We start from the raw sequence: 22,194 nt of genomic DNA, 5'->3' as shown, positions 1-22,194 counted from the left end.
GGGGTTACGTTTGCTCTCACAAACAGACGCCCACCTGCGCTGATAAAGAAGGGCTGCTGTTTGCTGTTTGTCAATGTCTGCGGAGAGATATGGCCTGACGTCCAGCAAACCTCAAAGTTAAGACTTAATATCAATAAAATACAAATTACGCACAGATTCAGTCAGCATTCATTTTAGGATGTTAGCTTGTGTCATATTCTTTTCATTTCTTAACTGTATATATGTGTGTGTTTGCTGCTGTGGCACTGATTCAGTGAATTTATTCATACGGTGAAACTGAGCTCTTTCCTGCCGACCCGCGGCACACAGCATTAATCTGAGTTTGAGGTTGTGTGTGGGCTTTGTAAGTGTGCTTGCACCTTCTTTCCTGAAAATATTCGACGCATCCATACACTTCTAGAGAAACGTCTCGGTTACGTATGTATTCCCTGAATTGAGACCCCAATTGATCGGTCATCATCCGACATGACGTCGAGACTGACCGACTGAAAGGTTACTCATATCTACATGCATGAATGAATATGCATAGGTAGAAATATGTTAAAAAGTGATATCCAGAGCATTACAAGGACAAACATAATTTATTACTTCAAACAGCTCTAGTTATTCCATCTTAATCAATCAAAAATGTAATTTAAAGCTCTAATACAGTTTAACAATTTAAATGTCTATAAATACAATAATCCTACAATAAATCTAACAGTTTTATGAAATAACTACAAACACAACAGAACAATATAGTCCATAGTAAATGGTTTTATTCATTCACCGCTGACCCCACAGTTTGCAGAACTCAACGCGGTTTGCTAACAGTGTTCACCAACATTACCCAAGAAAATATCATTTATTTCTGTGGACTGTAAGTCCATGTCTAGAACACAGACAGTGAACATCAGCAGACGCTCGCGGGCCGGCGCGGACACGAGCGAGCGGCTGAGAGTCACACGCTTCTCTTCACACATGCACTTGAGGAATGAGTTCAAGACGGGAAGACATCTCATCCAGACCAGCAATAACTCACGGGTTAGCTGTGTTAACAAAAATATCTCTCTACAGTACTTTATTTCTCCAATAAGAAAATAATAGATTTTTTTTATTTCCATTTAAAAACATTCTGAAAGAAGCTTTTGCAGTTTTATATAGAAATACAACAAAACCAAAGACATACATTACAACCAATGCAATTAATGAACATTATACAAAATAAAGTTACATTGTAAAAAAAAAACCACTTAAATAATTCCATTGTATCTATCCTATGATATCAATCCTGGGCTAGAAACACATACTGGACGACGAGCAGAGCGGGTCCAGGCCCCGGAGCCAGACAGAGTTTAGTTTAATACGTTCCTAACAGCTGTTTTTGAATAATCATGTTGTGATCAGTTCCTTAAAAACCCTCTTTTTGCCAATCTGAAGAACATTTTAATAATCTAAAGAACCTTTTTCCACTATAAAGAATGTTTCGTGCAATGAAAATGTTCCATTGATTTATATCAACATGTCTGGGTTAAATTTCAACTCAAAATTATATATTTTTATTTAAACACTAATATTGATAAACGCAATATCTATTTTTGAAGCAGAATAAACTTTTCATATCACCATAAGCCCATGTTACAGTAAGAAAATCATTACCAATAAAAATAAATTAATTAATAAAAAAAAATATATATAAAATCATTTAAAAGCATTTTTCTTTTTTTAACATTACCTTAATAATAATTTAGGGTTTAAATGTGATTCATTATAAAGAAAATAATGTAACAGTTTTATTGTTGTAATTCAATTTTTGTATTGTTATTTTGGGGTGAAATGCGACCCAGACATGTCTGAGTGGGACGTGAAGCCTCGGGTCATCTGCTCGGGCAGGGACGGCTCTCACTCACTCAGGTGATACCGCGGTACTTCTCCGGTGGAGGTCAGCTCAGATCAGCGTAAGCGTGTTAATACGCCTCTTTCTGCGTGTGCATCTGCTCCTGGATCTTCTGCAGCATCTCCTGCATCCGCCTCAACTGCAACAAGAACAGAACCACAGTCAAACGCACTACACCACAACTGATCAATCAATCAATAAGTCTGTGAGTCACGTGACAGAAGCGAAGCCCGACCGATCACAGTCACGTGAGCTGCATGATCAGTGAACGCTGGAAATCAATGGCGCTGTTGCGTAACGAAGCACATATAGGCTGAGATCGATGCTGCGGCCGTGCATGGCTTCATGTCTGTCTTCTGCTAAATATACGTTTCCTTTGTTTTAGATTGAAGGTGGATGTCAACACTTGTCATTTTCTGACTAGTATTTACAAATGATAGAACAGTAATGCACACTCCAATATAAATGTAGTTTATTCTTCAGTGTCACGTGATCTTCAGAAATCATTCTCATATGCTGAAACACTTCATTAGTGTGAATCCCTCCTCATTCACTCTCAGTCAGTCTTCATCTCTATAATGTCTGTTTTGTGTAGAACTGCTGATATTCTATTTATGGTTCAGAAAGAATGGCAGCGATTCAAAGCTAAAGGAAATGAACCAGGAATCGTAATCAAGAACTCAACTATAAACCTTTGAACAGTGTTTGCGTATGAATACAGATGTGCCATATCAAATCATATCACCAGTGTTTAGAAGATTTTAATTACAGACTGAATCCAGTGCAACAAATTCATAACAGATAACGACTTAAACGCAACCCTAGTCAAAAATAAATATTCATTTCATGCTAAGTATGCTACAAATACATTTTCATTTGAATGAAAATACCCTGAAACTGTAGTTTTGCTACACTAACCTGGTATACTTCAAGTCTGCTAAACTGGAACAACTAGTTATTGTGCTTAATGGACTTTAATTGTGTGGAAGTAGTGCTGAAGTAGGCTATATGTGATTGTGCTGAAGTGGAACTACCACGAGTAAAGTTTTGGTACACTTTAAATATCTGGCATTTAAACACCGATATTACTCAAAGATCATACAATGCTCATTAAAAGTGACATTAAAACACATTTTAGGCTTAATATTAAGAAATGTGCATTGTGCGCAAGCAGTACTTCAAAAAAAGTTTCATAATAATTTTTATATCAGTAAGTCTCAAGCGACAGGTCAGTAAATATGGTAACAGATTTGAACTACACTGAGTATGAAATAAATGTATTTTTAATATATTGCTTTTACTAGGGAATGTCTTCATATATTTTCTTTATTCTGTAGTAAGTGGATACAAATTTTAAAACTCATTTATGTTTAAAATAATAACAAATAACATCTACGATATTCCAAAATATATCCAAAATACCACAACTAAGTAAATGCTCCATTTCTCAAATAAGTATAAAACCTTTAATGTTGTGAGATGTACAGGCGTTTTATTTGTGTTTTTTATATTAAAGAATTAATTAATTTCTGTATTTGTTCATTTTTGTTGATTGTACATCACTTTGGTACAACATCTGTTGATTTAAAATGTGCTTAAACACGAATGTGAACTTAAAGAGAACACATTTCTTCAAAAAGTGCTTGTCATTAAAATAATGAAAATTATTCATTTATAGCTATTCATAATTTGCTTTATGCATTATGTATATATATATATATATATATATATATATATATATATATTCATAATTTTAAATCATAATGTATCACATTTCCCCTCCATTTTTGTCAAATCATTTTTAATGTTGTTTAGATAACAACAGAATAATAACCTGAAAATGTATCATGTGACACCACATTTGTGACCCTGGACCACAAAACCAGTCATAAGTGCAAATTTTTCGAAATTGAGATTTATACATCATCTGAAATCTGAATAAATAATCTTTCCATTGATGTATGGTTTGTTGGACAATATTTGTCTGAGATACAACTATTTGAAAATCTGGAATCTGAGGGTGCAAAAAAATCTAAATATTGAGAAAATCACCTTTAAAGTTGTTCAAATGAAGTTCTTAGCAATGCATATTACTAATCAAAAATTAAGTTTTGATATATTTACGGTAGGAAATTAACAAAATATCTTCATGGAACATGATCTTAATATCCTAATGATTTTTGGCATAAAAGAAAAATGTATAATTTTGAGCCATACAATGTATTGTTGGCTATTGCTACAAATATAGCTGTGCTGCTTATGACTGCTTCTGTGCTGCAGGGTCACATTTATTTGCGTTAAAGCCCTTTTTTGACAGTGTTTCTAAACCATTTTTTTTTTTTTGCGACACCTGAAGTATCAATATAGAATTTATGCGCTAATGTTAAACTGAAAAATATGGTGTCGACATTTTCAAAATGTAATGGATAATCAGTATTTCCATCAGCTGTGCTGGATGCAGGGTTAAAGTGCATCACGCCAGAGACGTGCAGGCTTTGGAGACTCTCCTAAACACAGATTACACACTCACTGACACAGCGTGTGCTCTACTCTACTGCCTGATGTACACCTACAGGGGGCGCCAGGGACCCATATAACCAGTGACCTGAGGTTCACGTGCTTAAACACAGGGGCGGACTCTGTGAAGCCCTACAGACGGCGCTAGGAGCCTGTGGCGTGAGGCTGGGGCTCGGAGGGAGGATCCCCGCGGCTCCGGCTCCGGCTCCGAGTGCTGCTCGTGATGCTGCGTTTGCTCGTGTGGATCTCGGCAGGGAGAATGGCGTACCTCCTCGTCTTTCTCGCGGATCAGCTTCTCCGTCTCGGTGTCGGTGACGCCGGGCACCATGGGAATGGGGAAGTCGGTGCCGCTCTCCCTGGTCAGTTTGCTGCTCGGAGCAAAACAGCACATGCATGCATGAGAGCATGAGAACGGCTGTCGCAAACGGCAGCGCCACAAGCATTGCACACACATCAAGTGCTTCAGAAGCAATACAGCAAAAAATCCCACTGCATTAGAGCTAGAACTGATAGATCAACTACTATCTAACATAACATTCACAGAGCACGAAAAGTAATCTGCTGATATTTAATTCATTTTGTGCGAATATATATATATATATATATAAATATAAATAACGGGGTGTAACGGTACACGTATTCGTACCAAAAATTTTCGGTACGGGTCTTTTGGTTTATTTATAACAAATCATTCAATTTATTCAGGAAATTCAAACAATAAACGCTGTGTTGGTGCTCTTTGTTGTGGCACGACAGATCGCCGTATACTAACGCCTCAAACAATCATCCCTTCCTCTTTACTACTAGTTCTAACACCAAATAAAGATGAACGAACATCTCATGCATCATGTAATCACTCCATCAGTGTTTCAACTGCAGAAAGACGTCAATAAAACAGCTTGTAAACAGTCACGCAGCATTTCAGTTACCTCCGGCACGTCATCAGTGTCCACAGCTCTATAGTTCACTAGAGAAATCCAGTCTAGAGAAGAGCGTTTCACCAAATATTAGACTGTATGCTCATATTTTACTTTACCTGTCAGTGATCTCTTAATTATTTAATGTATTTTTCAATTAGTTTATGACAGCCACTGTGTAAATAATTATATTTCAACAACAAATAGTAATTTTATAATTTAGAAGTTAATTTAAAAACTATAATTATGTGCAATTTACATGTTTGCATACAGTTTTTTTTTTTTTTTTTTTTTTTGAGTGTTGATTATTATAGTTAAAAATAAATAGTAATTACATTTAAGTCTGGGCTCTGTTGTTAATTGTAACCTTATATAGTCATGTAAAAGGGCTCCCTATAGTTTAGAGCAGAAGCTGAGGTAGAGTTTTATCCCTAAGAAAAGTTTAATTGTAATTTAATTTATTTAAAAGAAAAGCAATCTGTTCAGTAAACCATTGTTTAATTAAAAATAAATAAAAATAAAAGTATCGAAACCATACCAAACCATCATGTTTGTATCCCGTTACACCCCTAATATATATATATAACTTCCTAATGTGTTTTAATAGTGTTTATCAGTGCTCTGCGATGCGCAGGTGAATCTGTAAGGTGGTCAGGAAGTGACGTGGTTGGCTCATCGATCCTGACATCAGTGTGACGTGTGACCGAAGCGTGACGAAGCGTGACGAAGCGTGCGAGCGAGTGCGTACTTGCGGTTGCGCTCTTTCACCACCATGCGGGTCATGCTCTGGATGCACTGCGCTCTGTAGTTCTCGTAGTGGGTTTCCCGGGTCACGTCCTTCAGATCCTGCATGTGTGATCGGACCAACATGTTCCTCAGCTTCACGAAGTCACAGTGCGCTGGGTTCTCCACTGTCCACACACACACACACACACACACACACCACACACAGTACACATCCAGTCTACTCATCATCATGACACAGAATGGATTTAGTCTAGTAAATGTAAAGAATCTGGTAAACCCTGTGTGTTTGACTGGTTTTGCAGATGGTGGGAAATGTTTTTGAGGCGTGTTTGCTGTCAGGATCATACCTTCTACGATTCCCCAGGGGTACAGACGTCCTCGAACCCTCTTGCCTTTGGCCTCCACTACTGTGTTGCTGCCGATCACGGCGAAGGGAATGCTGTCCTGCGGGAGGAGCACCGTCAGACCCACCGTCTCAACACAAACACAAACAGCTCGTACCAAAGCACAAATATTTGGAAATATACTGGAAGATATAATGAGGTATGTTAAATAATAGATTTCCATATGGGAAAGTAATGCTTATATTTTTAATATACTTCAAAATATTCATGGACTGTGTATGGCTATATATTGATACACATAAAAAAGACACACATAGCAACGAAGTTAAAGACTGCACTACATTTTTACATGTAATAGCTTTATTGAAACACTGATTTTCTCTATAATGTTTTTCAAATGTTAATGCTTGGGTTTACATAAAGCTGAACACATATGTGTCCCTGCAGCACAAAAGCAGTCATAAGCAGCACAGCTATATTTGTAGCAATAGCCAACAATACATTGTATGGGTCAAAATTATACATTTTTCTTTTATGCCAAAAATCATTAGGATATTAAGTAAAGATCATGTTCCATGAAGATATTTAGTAAATGTCCTACAGTAAATATATCAAAACTTCATTTTTGATTAGTAATATGCATTGCTAAGAACTTCATTTGGACAACTTTAAAGGTGATTTTCTCAATATTTAGATTTTTTTGCACCCTCAGATTCCAGATTTGCAAATAGTTGTATCTCAGACAAATATTGTCCAACAAACCATACATCAATGGAAAGATTATTTATTCAGCTTTCAGATGATGACCCTTATGATTGGTTTTGTGGTCCCGGGTCATATATCATCTCATTTTATTGTCTGCATAGTTACACATTTGAAAATATGTGCGATGGTATATAAGAAAAATACCTGAAACATTTACTGAAAACAAGATCTTTGGGTAACTAGATGTCTTTTCTGACCTTGAGCTCTTGGTCTTGCTGTTTGAAGTCCTCGTCCTCGTCTGAATCACAGTCTGGGAACTGATAGATCTTTATTCCGTACTGTTCGATCTCCTCTCGAATCTGAAGGGTTTGACACTGAAATAAGTCCACGGGACATCTGTACACACACGTGACGGGTTTGGACAGCTTGAGCACTTGCCTTGATTTTCTTTTTCTTGACCTCCGTTGGGGTGAGTGTGTCGGCTTTAGCTAGTACAGGAACAATGTTGACCTTCTCATGAAGAGCCTTCATGAACTCCACATCCAGAGGCCGTAACCTGACACACGAACACACATCGATCACTCTCACCGCAGTGTCAAGACAAACTTTGAATTATAGCTTAAAAAGCCCAGTCCAAAAGTTTAAACCTGCTTAAAACCTTTTAAGGTGACATTTACAGTCATTTACATTTTGAACAGATCGGTGTCGGTCATCAGACAGCAGTAACAGCACCTGACCAGCAGAGGGCACAGACAGATCACTTACTGTGTCGACTGACTGAAACAAGAGATGGACTGTTTCCGTTTCTTTATCCAGTTAAAACCCTTAGATTGGGTCAAGAAGTACTATTTCAGACAGACATCAAGCTCTTGATCTTATTGCTCTTCAAGTACAAAGAACATGTAAAAGCCATTGTGGTAACAAACACGTGGAGCAAAAACAAGTGATATGAAAAGTATATCAGGACTAAATGGAAGTGTGCATATGTAACATTAAAATGAGTAATTATGCATGATCAGATTATTGCATTAGTGCATGAAGTGTCCAACCTTGTCTTTTAGGTGAAGTGCATCATCTGGACATTTGAAGGGCACTTTTTCTTTTCGTAATTTTCATTTTTAACACACTAATCGACTATTTAGAAAAACAGCATAGAATAGCGCACAAGTACGTGAACGTTTTCATCAAGAACACAGAGGCAGTGTCTGACGGGGTTCGAATCTAAGCTTTAACCACTGCACCACAGCACCGCGGCGTCAGATCTAGAGTAGCGCTGATGGCGCTCGTACCCGTGACCGAAGGGCGAGATGAAGTAGAGGCAGCAGTGCACGCGGTTGTCCTGGATGTTCTTGCGGTTCAGTCCGCTCTCGTCTCTGAAGTACTGCTCAAACTGCTGGTCGATGTAGTCTGCCACTGACTTCCAGCTAAACACAGATCCAAAACACTAAGAGATTTCTCACAATAACAGCATTTATACATCGTGGTTGTATTAGGTTTTTGAAAACCAATCACTGTCTCACAGTAACGAGGATCTGCTGAGATCACCAATCAGAAACCCTAAAGCCCTTTACGTACCATTCAGTGTTATTGACAGCGTCCCCGAATCCTGGTGTGTCCACGATAGTGAGCTTCAGCTTGACGCCCTTCTCCTCGATGTCCACCGTGTGTTTGGTGATCTCCACCGTCTGAGTGATCCTCTCTGCCAACACGGCCATTATTATTAGATTATTATACAGTAAAGAGAAGTGACAACAGCCAGAGATGAGCCTCACCTTCAGCATTCAGCAGCTTTCTGTCCTTGTAGAGGTCTGTCAGGAACAGACTGTTGACCAGGGTGGACTTTCCCAAACCCGACTCTCCTGTGAGGAAGAAAAACTCCACCATCATCATCATCATCATCATTAAAGCAACAGTTTGCCCAAAACTGAATGTTCTTTCATCACTTCTCACACCAGGATTGATGACAGTAATACAGCCTGACTGTCGTATCTGAAGGAACGTGAAGGTTTGAGAGATGATTTCAGTGAACAGCAGCTTCGATATTAGTAAGAGGAACAGAGCAGCGTGAACAGATAATGGATCACTAGATTGTTTATGGGTGAGCTATACCTTTAATACGCAGAACGAGAGAACACACACTTTCTCATTGTTTGTTTTGAAGTTCGGTTGATGTTGAAATTACCTGCTACCATTAAAGTGAAGTCAAAGCCCTTCTTCACAGATTTGCGGTGAACCTGGTTTGGCAAAGTCGCAAATCCCACATACTCCTTGTCCTGGTCCTACCAAGAAAAAACAACAACAGGGAGAATACTAAATGTTAAAGAGTATTAAAAAGGTCACTGAGCAGATATGTGAAATAAATAAAAAATACATTTTAAAATTTTAAATGAGAAGAATACAAAAATATTAATGAACAATATATAATCCCTGTAATGATGCATGAATGTGTCACGGACGAACTACTCTTATAAAAAATAACATAAAAAAAAAAAAACAGTTGGTAGAGAGATGACCCAGGAAACATAAAGGACACGTGTTTCCTCAGTACTGATTGGGTTCATAACACCGGCGGCAGCAGCAGCTCAACACACGGAGCGCTTCTCTCTGGGAGGCTAACCACAGGTGCCAGGCTTGCTGCGGTGGAGCGTCACAACCCTAAAAGAGCGTTACGCCTTTCATTATCATCTTTTACAAACATGCTACAGACCACCAACAGGATCCGCTTAAAAACATGTCATTAAAATGCCAGGAAGTGACACATGAAACACAAGCTCGAGAACAAAAATACGGTTCTAATTCAGAAACATAAAAACAACGAAAGGTAAGTGCTGTATGGGTGCTACTGAGATCCCTCCTGTGTCAGTAGTGTGATATAGTGACGGAGCCGGATGGTATATGTACCATGGTACTGAAGGATTACTATTAATGCTGCTCATTACCAACGCTATTCCAAGAATCCTCAAAGAATACCATGGTACATTGCAATATAGTACTACAGTGCTTCTGCGTTAGTCGTTCGGAGTGATATATCGGCGTGGTTGCGCAAAGACTCTCACGAGGGACTCAAACCCTGGCTATCCCAGCATGCTTTACCTCAGTCGAGTCATAGGGGTCATAGCGGCCCCAGGGGCTCTTAGGCCTGGACGGGCTGATGGGAGACGGCAGGCTAAAGTCCACTCGGCCCCGCTGAGCCCCGTATCTGGACTCGTGCTCTATGTCTCCGGGGCCCCTGGGCCTCAGGAAGGTGGGCGTCCCCGGGGTGTGGGGTCTGCTGTGACCCTCGCCCTCACTATCGGCCCTATGGGGCCCGTGGTGGGCCAGCGGGTGATGTCCCATGATGTGCTCCAGCTCCGAGTCCTCCGAGTCTTCCTTAGGGAAGTGCTGAGGTCAGGAGGGGTCGGGACAGGACACACGGGGAGGTGCCAGAGTGGTTTAATACGGGAAATTAAGGGCATGGAGAAGAGAAGCAAAAAGAGAATAGACCATTTAGTGGTTAGATACAAAACACTGTGCATGTCCTTACAAACGATTACCATGGTAAATTCCTACTATCTTCTAGCAGCCCAGTAAATCACCCTTAATGAACATTTAGCCAAAAATGAAGTTTACCATGGTAAAAGTTTGACAAGGCTTTATGAATCCAAGAAAAGCACATTAGTAGTAAAAGGAGTGTTCCTGAGGAAGATGACACTGGACAGCACATCTGTACATGACCGCTGTTAGTGTCCACACGGGACGAGAGACACCAGACACACAGAGAAGACTGACCGATGCTGCTGATGAGAGTCTGGAGAAGTCCGCTTTATGGTCTTTAACTCTTTCCCCGTCAGCGTTTTTGAAAAAAGTTGCCAGCCACTGCCAGCATTTTTGATGATTTTCACTAAAATTTCATGGCGCCCAGAATATTTTGTTGTATGAATATCTGAACATGCGATACATCAAAATAAAGAAGAGAGTCGCTACTTTTAAACAAAAACAAAAACTCTAGCTTGTAGCTTCAAGCATTCTTTTTGATCAACACTTGAATGCAGGTAAGTTTCATAAAAAAGCCACATTTTGATAATAATAATGCATTGCGGTGCAGTGAATTTGTGTTTGAGGAGCAGACATGGAGCTGTATCCTGGAAAAGGGATTTGATAATGGTCATACGGTCAATCTGCTGCCACAACCTGGAAGAGGCAAACACTGAACTGAGTTCCCATCCATGCTTTCGTCCTCTGTAGAGCTCCCAAAGGCTGGCTAGTCCAGTTCTCTTCTGTGTTTTCTCTTCTGTCAAACTGATTTGTGTCACTGAACACTTCAAGGCCACATCTGATATGAAATTAGCGGATAAAGAACATTTTAAAGTCAACATGAAATGGCTTTTGCAGCCCGTTTGACAAGAAATGAAACACATTTCTGAACGCAACAAGATATTTAACAAGAAAACAATGTGAGACAGAGCTTGAAGAGTGAGTGGGATGGTGTGTTTCCGAGTGTGAGTTTGCAGTGGATTGTGGGGGATTATTCGCTCTCACACACTTTGAGGAGCCTTTTAATGTGAACGTGGAGGCTGAAGGTTCAGAGTTTCTCCAAGTGTCCCACTGGCTGCCTTGGGATATATTTAACGTAACTGGCACTACAGAACTGCATTAGCAAGGCCCTAAACAGCGATCTGAATATGACTGATTCAGATAAAAGATTATGAAGACAACCCTTTTTCCGTAAGAATAACGTGCACTGAGAAACTGCTCACAGTATGAAAGTCCACAAGGTCGATTGTGATTTGACTTTAACAAATGAACTAAGAAAATAAGCCAGCTTGCAGAAGAAGGTTCGATATCTACGGGCAGTCAGTGGGGCAGCGTCCTGAGAGGTCAGAGGTCAAGAGGGAGGGAGTTGCATCAGTACCTTGTCTACCTCATGAGGCCTGGGCTCAGGCGACGCTGGCACAGAGTCCTGCTCATCTGACGCAGAGTCGGCCTCGCGGTCACTGTCCTCCATGGCCACTGGGGCTACTGTACACTCTGCCATCTCCAACCACAGAGCGGCCGGGTGGAGCGCAGGTGTGTTTCAGGGGCGGGGGGACGTTTGGTGGAAAGGATGGCGAGAGGATGACAGAAAAAGAAAAAGATGAAATGATTGAATAAATGCAATGAATTAAAGCAAAAGGTCTTGATGCAGCCGATGGACATAAAAGCAGGAGATTCACTGGAATTACTCTCAGGACCATTAGCTACAGAAGAACGCTGGAGATATTTCAGTATGCTAATATAACTAAAGCAGATGTACACAGTGTAAAAACCACCAGAGCTTTACCACAGTTAGTTTTGTTGGTGTTGTGAACACACATCTGACTGAATGTTTTACGTCAGTATAAAGTAACAAAGCAACAGCCTGTCAATGCTAACACTACATGCTAGCATGAATCCAGCGTCGGTGTTTAGAGCACAGGTCACCACGACAGCTTGGTGGTAAAAAGAAACATGAAACTGTTTGAATTTTAGTGATGGCTGTGTTACATAACATTCTTCTCACTGAAGAGATCATAAACCCAGCGGGTTGGATAAAGAAGGTCGTAAGTTACCATTAATACATCTAGTGATTCATAATTACAATGCTAAAACAATATCAATAGTGCCGCGTGACTTGACCAGCAGCACTAATTAAGAGTTTGAGCGATTAGCTGGCGGTGACCCGCTTTACACCCCATGTGTTCTGCAGATATGGATGTTCGATCTCCATCGCCGTGGGCTTCACTGTTTCTGCTCGCTGCTCAAAACCGCTCAAACACAGCCTCCAGAACAGACAGCTACAAATAAAAGCCACGACTCGTTTGATAGTTTTGTTTTATTGTTATATGTAAGCTGATGAGCGGAAACCAGTTGGCTTACTTGAAATAGGACATACACACACAAACACATCAGCTAAATTATGCATTAATAAAGGAAGCTGTGATGTTGCTCATCAACCGTAAACAACTCAACTCTTCTACCTGTTGTGCCAATAAAACGCCTCTTAATAAAAAGCTACTTTAAGACACACATTGCTCATTATTTTCAGAACAACAGTAAAAGTAGTCATCAGCAACATCCCGATGAATCTGTTCTCTGGTCTCGTGGAAGCTAGGCTGACTAAAATGCATTTCCAGTATAAATAAAATCATACAAATGAGGAAGAATAATCTGTGCCACACTCATCCCAGCACGCAAGCAGACTCTCACCTGAAACGCCTCTGTGAGGATGAAACAAGCTAAACTTCTTGCCTTGTCGAGGCCAGCTCCTCATTGCCTTTCCCGCTCAGGACCAGCTCGGGCTTTTATAGCACGACATCCAGGGACGCGTCGCCCTTCACTGCATCGAGCTGCCCGCGGCCCCAGGGCCCCAATCAGGAGCCGGCTCCACCGCAGCGGATCGACAGAGCACCGGATCTAGAGCAAGAGCCCTCATCTCCATCAGTTTGATGGTGCATTGTGGGGAATCAATGACTGCTCTGATGTTGGGGAACTGCTCAGTGCGTAGGCAGATCAATGCAGCTCTTTTAGCGTTACGGGGCATGATGGGATTTTATTTGCGCGCCCCTCACAAACAGCTGATATCTGAGAATGTAGCTGCGAATTCCTCAAGCCAGGTACAAAAAAACACTCTGTAACTGGTTCGCCACCAAAAAGTCTCTCATTTTCAGGGAATTGTTCACCAAAAACAGTTTTGTTTTAAAATGACATTCACACACGCATGTTCAGGTTCATTCGGTTGGCCTTTGGTTTCATTTACATCGAACTGTACACCGCAGGTCTGAAAATGTGAATGAGCACATTTCTACAATGTTTGTGAGCTGTATTCCTTTAATTATTTGCAGCTCGGTCGCGGGGCGAGAGGTAAAGTCAAGTGTGTGATTAGACTCGGTATTAAAGTCTTAACAGATCTCAATCAGAGCTGAGAAAGATTAAGGCATTTCAGAGCATGCCCCAGATCTCACTGACCCCTTAACAACTCTATTTCTAGGTCTAAGAAACAAAAGATTCAGTCAAGACAGATCTGGGTTTGTAGAAGTCAACTCACTTTGTATTATGCTGTGAAACTGAAAATGCACTTTAAATTAATATCACATGCAGTTGCAACACATTTCTTTAAAAGCATGTCAGGTAAGAACCTCTAATTTCACAGTTTAATTGTTGAAAATGAAGTTGAAAATTAACATTTTAGTCTTTCTTCTTCCAATGAATCAAATAACGATAACACATTCTCCATAACATCTATAGTGAGATCTTGTCAAGACACATGCACAGAGAATACGGTCAGCCAGACACTACAGCTTTTATGCAAAGTTTGGAAATGTTCATAAAATGGTGACAAAAGTAAATATTTGTACTTTTGGTTGAAGAACTTCTAAGAAGAGTACAAGAATAGCTTAAAGTGTTGTATGTACTAGTCTAGTAGTTTTACATGGTGCTACGGTTACCAAGAATCAAAATGTGGAAAAAGTGTGAAATTTAAGGAGGCAAACAGCACCATTTTATAAGAAAAAGGCACGAACACGTCACACACTCACATGTATTATTACAGACATAAATTCAAAAGTTTAAATGCAAGTCATGGAGATGCAAACTCTTCTTTTATCTATCTGCATGAAGAAGATCCAGTTTAACTGCTCAGGCATTCGAAGAAAACGAGCAGCAGATCAGACAAACTATTCCAACATCCACACAGACACGGCACCGCTGGGCTTCGGGACAGAGCACAGCAGACAGCGCTTTACTCTCTGACAGCGTGTCTGAGAGATAAGAGGGTGCCAAACCATTCAAGGAATTAAACACAAAAGGTCGTATTTTAAAGTTTACCATAATTTACAACTCCAGCTGGAGTAACATGAGCACGGGTCAGAAGTCCCGCAGACCATTTGCAGCTGTGCGAAGACGTACTGATTTATTCCTACGGATAAAGAGTTGCAGAAATCAATTTAAATTGAAAAAATGCAAGGCTGACTCTCTCAAAATCTTTAAAACACATGTTTGTTTGTCAAACCTAGGGGAAGAATCAAATATGACCCATGTCTGGATTAATACAGCGCACCAAATTAGCAAGTTTAAGATTAATAATGCCTTTAGAAACTGAGACCCCAAAACAAGAACTTCAGTCTTCTTCAGTTCTCATTAAAATTTAAAGAGACCCCAGATCTAATATCCTGCAGACACGCAGGCAAGGATACGAAACCTTTCTTGTCACGCTCCTCAAAGGCAAATAAATTGAAGTGTCTAGAACGCAGTTTGCAAAGAGATCATGTCCAGAATATCCCGGAAATATTCAGGAACTTTGGTTTGATATTAGAGGTGCAGAAAATACAAACGGCCACCTTTGAGTCGTGAAGAGAACGCAGGCCTGTCGGGTTACTGTGGTCAAAGCTGCTCAGTCACGCATGAAGACTTCAGCGCTGAGCGAAGAGAGCTGATCTCAGACCAGAAATCACAAAACACTATTCAAGCAGCCCAAAGACAAACCACAGCCGGAGAGGGTAAAGTCTGAGATCGTGATTATTTATTTGATGAACAGAATCGGTCTCAGTATAATGTGAGTTAAATCATTTGTGATAAATAAACTATCCAATATGCTCCCATCCCATCTGAAGGACTGAAGCTGTGAGCTCAGCGTGTGATGGGGCCGTCTGCGCCGTGCCGTCCATCACAACGCTCTCGTCTCTCTTTCAGCGTTTGCTCAAGCTGCTGTCTGCAAGGTTTTGAATGATAAAATACTATCTTGTAGTTATATGCAGTTGACCTCCTAAAGAGTGTTTCCTAAATATCAAGCGATGGCTCAGTCGATAGTGTGAGATCCACCTGAGCCATCCTTCGGTCGCCGCGGAGTCAAACCCCAGAAACACGGGTCTCGCTGAAGAGCCTGCAGATGTGCTTCACATCAGCTCTGCTGCTGACGACTGTGTGTTCATGTGTTTGCAGAGAGTGTGTGTGACAGCAGCTGAGTGTGTGTCAATGGAGCTGTTGTGTGAATCAGTACAGCGGAGCTCTTTGTGTGTGTGTGTGTGTGTGTGTGCCAAAGAGGTCAGGGCTGGTGGTCCAGACTCCAGTGAAAGTCCAGCACAGGTGCACCAATATCAAACTGATACACATAAACATTAGCAAATATCAAAGTGACAAAATAAACTGATGTCATCATGAAAATGTTCAAGACACATTGAAAATATATTTGCAAGCTGATAATAATAATAATAATAATTAATAATAATACAATAAAAAAAATTGCTTTCATTTTTGTAACGTTTTCTCTAATATATCTTTTGTTTATTATTATTATTATTATGAAAACATCAAGTTTTTGCCATTTTATTTTGCCATATTGAGATTATGGAGTATCACATCAGCTCCACCAATTAACAGAAGTATCAACTTCTTAACAATTTATTTCTTATATATATACATGAAATATTCTATGTATTCTTGTCAGCGGATTATTACTTAAAGAAAAACACACAGATAATTATACATTTTACACAAAAGCAGATCAGTTGCTCGATCAGACTAGAATTGTCTTTATCACATCCACATCTGACGAAATCAAACCAAAACCTCCTCCGAGCTTCACTAAACATCTGCAGACGTCTGCTGCTGCAGTCAGAAGCTCCTGCTATTCACAGTCTAGACTCGTCTCTGTAACTGCATTGTGCTAATGCCAAGCCAACATCCACAGAATAAGTGTGCAGAGTGCAGACATACCTCAGAATCGCTGTTTACTTCAGAGTTTGCTGCCATCGTTACTGATAGAGAGCAAACGGTCAGTGTGTGGAGAGAGAGAGAGACACATGACCCACTGACTGACTGTCTACCGCTCACTGCAGCTCATTTGCATAGCCACACCCACATCGTGTGCACATCTTCTGCCGCTGCTGCATCTCATTTGCATAGACACACCCCCATCACACGCTGTCAGTCATATATATGACGGCCATCACAGATTCATCCAGGACATCACAGAATATCTGAAAAAAGCAGCAGCTCGAAACAGAAATGCTGATTCCTCTGCTCTCTCAGTAGTGCTGCTGTCCTGCTACAGGCTTTAAACAACATCTGTCCAGCCACTGCGTCCCTGATCTGCAAAGCCTGAACACACACACTAACACACTCTGGTCAGCTATCCTTGTAGGGACTCTCCAATGGTTTTTATACTGTACGAACTGTATTTTCTAACCCTTTACAGTATTACTATCCTTGTGGGGACATTTGGTCCCCATAATGTGATGAAGACCAGGTACACACACACACACACTCATTTCATATTTCAGTTTGTCATATTTCAGTCTATGGGAAAAGATATGCTTTGTTAAATTATTTCCATGGCATCTAAGCACATACCTTGATTCTCATTACCATAAACACGACTACCATAATGTGAAACAGACTATAAGCAAGCATGCTGTTCTTAATAAATGATTCGATAGATTAGTTTTGTGTGAGAAATGTGCCGCACGCTAGCACTGCAGTCTCAGAGAGGCATGTGAAGCTCTGGGGTTTGCGGTCAGTCGTCCGTGAGGCTCGAGGCGTCTCTGACCGCAGTACCAAGCAAAGCCTGGTGCCGCCGCTGAACACGTCACACACACACACACACACACACACACACACACACACACACACACACACACACACACACACACACACACACACACACACACACACACACACACACGACAACCCTCAAACATCTCACGTCTGCAGAAACGCTCTCACACTGACCGCATCTGCGGAGAACTCACAGCAAAGCATTCTGTCTCCATTCAGCTGTCCATAACAGACGTAATCTCACAGGATTAGTGTTCAGTTGTCATGATGGCCAAAGATGCTTTGTTCATCCTCTTTCATTGAGCTTAAGTCTGTCAGTGAGGTACAGATGTGAGAGATGGGATATATGTATACGTACATACATAAAGCTTTTATATTTATGTAAAGTTATGTAGTACCATGGCATATCAAAGCCCTGTGACATTACTAACAGCACCACTACACTGAACCAGCACAGCGCTGATCTGGAGAAAGACAAAGACTAGCAGACAACATTTGCTCACTAATGAAACATGAAACATGAGCATAAATATTCATTTCACCGTTATTTGAACATTTTCCAACAGATGTAATGGTCAAAAACTAAAGAGAAGAGACACAGACTGACACACTATCTGAAGGAAAGCTCCTCCTGGATCACAGCTCTGATCAGTGTTTATATTGTGAGGTGAGCTGACAGCTACATTCCTGTCTCAGATAACACACACACACACACACACACAGAGGAAACTAGTCTAGACGGCCACCATCAGAATCAGATTCTTTGATCAATTGTACGCTGTATGTGACAGTGTTTCCATGAGCTGCTCTGTTCAGCTTGATGTGTGTGTGTGTGTGTGTGTGTGTGTGTGGGCTCGGGATGATGACGTCACACACGGGTGCTGATGACGGGACAGAGGCCTCTGCTGGCCGACTGCTGCAGATCAACACAAACACACATCTGGCTACAAATGAGGTCATATCATAGACATTTTTATTTATATATTTGGTTTGGACTTTAGAGGCTCACCATTTTAGAAATTTCCTTTTGACTTCTATTACTTTTCTGTAATAATATTTATTATATTTATTGTATTATATTTCCCATCCACTAACTCTAGGCCTAAATCTAACCCTCACAGAAACCCTCGCATTTTGGGATATCGCATAAAAAAAAACGCTGGATGGAAATGCCAAGATGTGCATAAAAAAACTTATGCGCTCAATTAAGTAGAATAAACTTTATATCCGTTAAGAAAAAAATGTGCATAAACTACAATGGAAACACATTTACCGAATAAATTTCTCCGTGCACATCAAAAGAAGTCATGTGACGGGATAACCTGACGAGCAGCGGTCAGCATCTATGAGTCGTTCTGAAACGTCTGAACAAAGTCTGGCGTCAAAGTATTTCTGTATTATAGTGTTACACGACTGTGTTCCCAAACAGCAGCATCCGCCTCCGAAGGCGCAAGTCATTTATTATATATGAAAATGATTATATTCTCCTAGTTTTCTTGGTGATACTCAGTGTCCGTTTACCAGGAAGTGATGATTTGTTCTTCTTGAGTCGTTGGATGAAATGGTGCTTTATTTGCAAATGTTTTATGTGATATTCCAGTTTTGCGCATTAGTTAAATTCGAATCTTTAGATGGAAACATAGCTAATGACATAAGTGAGCATATTTATAGATGTATAAACCTGGACTGATTTGCAGACATGGACAGAAACAAAAAAAACAACAACTTAATTTTAGCAGTTATAGCCCTATTCATCTCAAACTCACCACACCATTTTATATAATAACGCTTAACAAATCATTATGTATTATTTGATCTGTTGCATACTGTATATGAATATACATATTCCATTAAATGGATAGGCCTATTTGTTTTAACATGGTATGTAAGAGCCCATTTCTCCAGGATATCCTGGTCTCAGGTCTAAACCCGATCACTTAGTAAAGTATCAGCGTATCTCTCCTCAATAAATCATTCATGTATACTTAATGGTGCAGGATGAGTTACACGCCAAAGCTTACTACCATGTGAACAAACCCTATTTCAGTAATATCGATGCTTGATTTAAATGCCTTACACAGCACAGTCTCCTCATTAGATTGCATCTGTTTTCCTCAGAAGCAAACATATCAAAGCATGCTCAATACTTCCCACAGAGATAGATCTCTAGGTCTGAAAAACATCGTTTCCCACACACCCAGTTAGTTCTTGACGGCAGACTACGCTCTCTCAAGGACTGACTGGCGCTGCCAAAGTACCTTTCCCAGACTTCCTGTCGCATTCAATTAGGGTCTTTATCTACAAGTCTTCTAGGTTCCTGTTCAAACGCGACGCAGCTCGGGCCGTCGTGATCTGCTGATCCAGCACTTCCCTCAGCAGACGAGGTGCGGAGAGATGCCGTTATCATGGGCAGCGCTCCAGCGTCTCCAGCACCTGCGGCTGTGACCTGACCTTTCCCATTCATGTGCAGGCTGGTCCTCTGCTAGTGGCTAAAAGAAATGAAAATTATAGGTGCTTGTGCTTGCTGATTTATGGATCAGAAAGGCAGCGCTGACTTTTGCAGCTTTGTTTTGTGACTTCGTTTCCGCAAAGGAAATGAGTAAACACGTCACGCTTCAGGTCGTTGTTCAATTATGCCTGCTTAAGCTCAAAGAAATGAAACCAGCAAGTTAAACCCGCAGCGCACCTTCAGAAGTACTGACCAAAATAATTTGTACGTGAACAATCAAGCATTTTTGCACATGCTAATGACCCGTATACAGACACATACACAGCGCATACAGCAGCATTCTCACCGTCAACAGCCACGACTCCACAGAGGAAAAGCAGGATTACACTGTCTATTGATTTTCAGTGGACCTCGAGTCAAAGAAATCATGAATGGCACAATTACTTCTCCCATAAAGAATAATGACTCATGGTCTTCAATGGTTCTTACGAAAAGTTCTCCGTGCCAAAACGGCAAGGGGTGGAGACCGACTTCACCTGAGATACAAACAATAGTTGTAGACATAACAACAGAGGAATGTGGAAGGTCGTGCCCCGGTCTTGGATTCGCTTGCTGCATTGTGAAAGAGCTTTAGTTGCTGTCAAGGCGGCCTAATTCCAGTGCATGAGGTTCATTGCCAACAGAATGGCCTGACAAAACACCTAAAAGCGTGTGATGGATCAAAACAACAGTCTCATGTATTACCTCCTCATGAGTCGCCCTTCCTGGTGGCACGGGTGAACGAGGGCTTCAAAACAGGTGACCACACGGCATTTGTAGTCTGTGTTTATTTTCTTCTTAACACCATTCCAGCATCTATGGCTATATTCATGGCGAGAACCAGTTAATCCATAATCTTTGGGCTGCGGGAGGAAACCAGCATAAACCCACACTGACACAGAGAACATGCAACCTGCCCAGGCTCGAACCAGGGACCTTCTTGCTGTGAGACAACAGTGCTAACCACCGGACCACTGTGCCTCCGCAGCGCTTGTTGTGTAAACACTGATGTATCTCTGACCATGAGTCCTGACCCGCCAGGAGGGGTTGCACCCAAACCAGGGTCCCGATGGACTGGCAGTCTGTCTCAACTGACTGCTTGTGATCCAATCACCCTGAAGAAGTGGATCCAGGGCCATAGTCACTCTCTGAATCTCATGAATCTCACAGGTGAGGTGTCTGCATACTTGAAGAAAACATTTGAAATGTGCATTTCACTCCAGCAGGTAAATTAACTCGTAAAAAAGTGTGTTGCACTCTGGAATGTCCGGAGGAAGTCTGGGCCTTTTGTTTTTTTTGGGGGGTAGTTGACATTGTGTGCAACACCCCTCCCTACAGTGTATCCTCTGAACGATTATCCCATTATGCCATTAGAGCGCTGACCGCCGGCACCCCTCTGCCAAAGACACGCAGACTGCGCTTCAGCCAGCAGGTCACGGAGTTTGCGAGCCAGACACTTGCACTCTCAGACACCTGCGCTTCTGCTAGAGATGTCACTTGCAGTCTTTTTTATTTTATTATATTTTATTTATTTATAATTGTATTTTTTAATTGAATCTTTCAACATTTTACAACAGTAGTCAGGTGGTGAAGACAAGAAAAAATGAACTAAATAACTATCACTTGCAATCGCCGCTTGCACTCCGTTACCTGCGACGTCACTTGCATTCGACACGAAACGGAGAAGAGACGCTGTGCTGGTTAAACAATTAAAACTCATTTAGTACAATAACATACAGGGTCCTGCAAGTCATCTGTAGGAGAAAAATAAACCTTTTAAACCTCCTGTAAACACTTAATATGGCTTAGTGTGTTAAGACAGTGAAAATTCTATATATAGTTTATTAATATAATGTAGCCTATATGCAGCATATTCACACTTATAATAAACAGAGTACAGGTTATGTGTATTTGAGGTCAGGACAGGAATGGTTGTAAGTGCGGAGAAGGGGTGGCGGAGGGATGCTGGAAGACTGTCAAGGAGCAGGTCTGTTAAGGTAAGTCTGCTGTGTATATATACACACCTCTTATCTTGTTAACTGGGTTGATTTC

The 22,194-nt window shown here is 40.9% G+C and overlaps 1 protein-coding gene across 4 annotated transcripts; it reads right to left on the bottom strand.

The window, feature by feature from the left end:
• Nucleotides 1–736: 736 nt before the first annotated feature.
• Nucleotides 737–17,690, bottom strand: septin4b (septin 4b). Of its 4 annotated transcripts, none has more exons than XM_058799565.1 (13): nt 16,815–17,677; nt 11,998–12,120; nt 10,200–10,487; nt 9,289–9,385; nt 8,879–8,965; nt 8,682–8,805; nt 8,396–8,530; nt 7,545–7,662; nt 7,364–7,465; nt 6,405–6,501; nt 6,059–6,221; nt 4,662–4,761; nt 737–2,015 (listed from the first exon to the last, which is right to left on the bottom strand). In XM_058799565.1, the coding sequence occupies exons 1-13, from the start codon at nt 16,848–16,850 to the stop codon at nt 1,947–1,949; spliced, it is 1,539 nt and encodes a 512-aa protein (XP_058655548.1). In that variant the 5' UTR covers nt 16,851–17,677; the 3' UTR covers nt 737–1,946. The 4 variants fall into 4 exon arrangements, with proteins under 4 accessions (XP_058655548.1, XP_058655547.1, XP_058655546.1 ...); XM_058799564.1 differs by lacking the exon at nt 16,815–17,677 and adding an exon at nt 13,311–16,787 and having other exon boundaries at nt 11,998–12,113; XM_058799563.1 differs by having other exon boundaries at nt 737–4,761; nt 16,815–17,690.
• Nucleotides 17,691–22,194: the final 4,504 nt, after the last annotated feature.

The sequence above is a fragment of the Onychostoma macrolepis genome, chromosome 15 (assembly GCF_012432095.1).
Source record: "Onychostoma macrolepis isolate SWU-2019 chromosome 15, ASM1243209v1, whole genome shotgun sequence".
NCBI lineage: Eukaryota > Metazoa > Chordata > Actinopteri > Cypriniformes > Cyprinidae > Onychostoma > Onychostoma macrolepis.
This window is presented reverse-complemented; position numbering and strand designations above follow the sequence as displayed.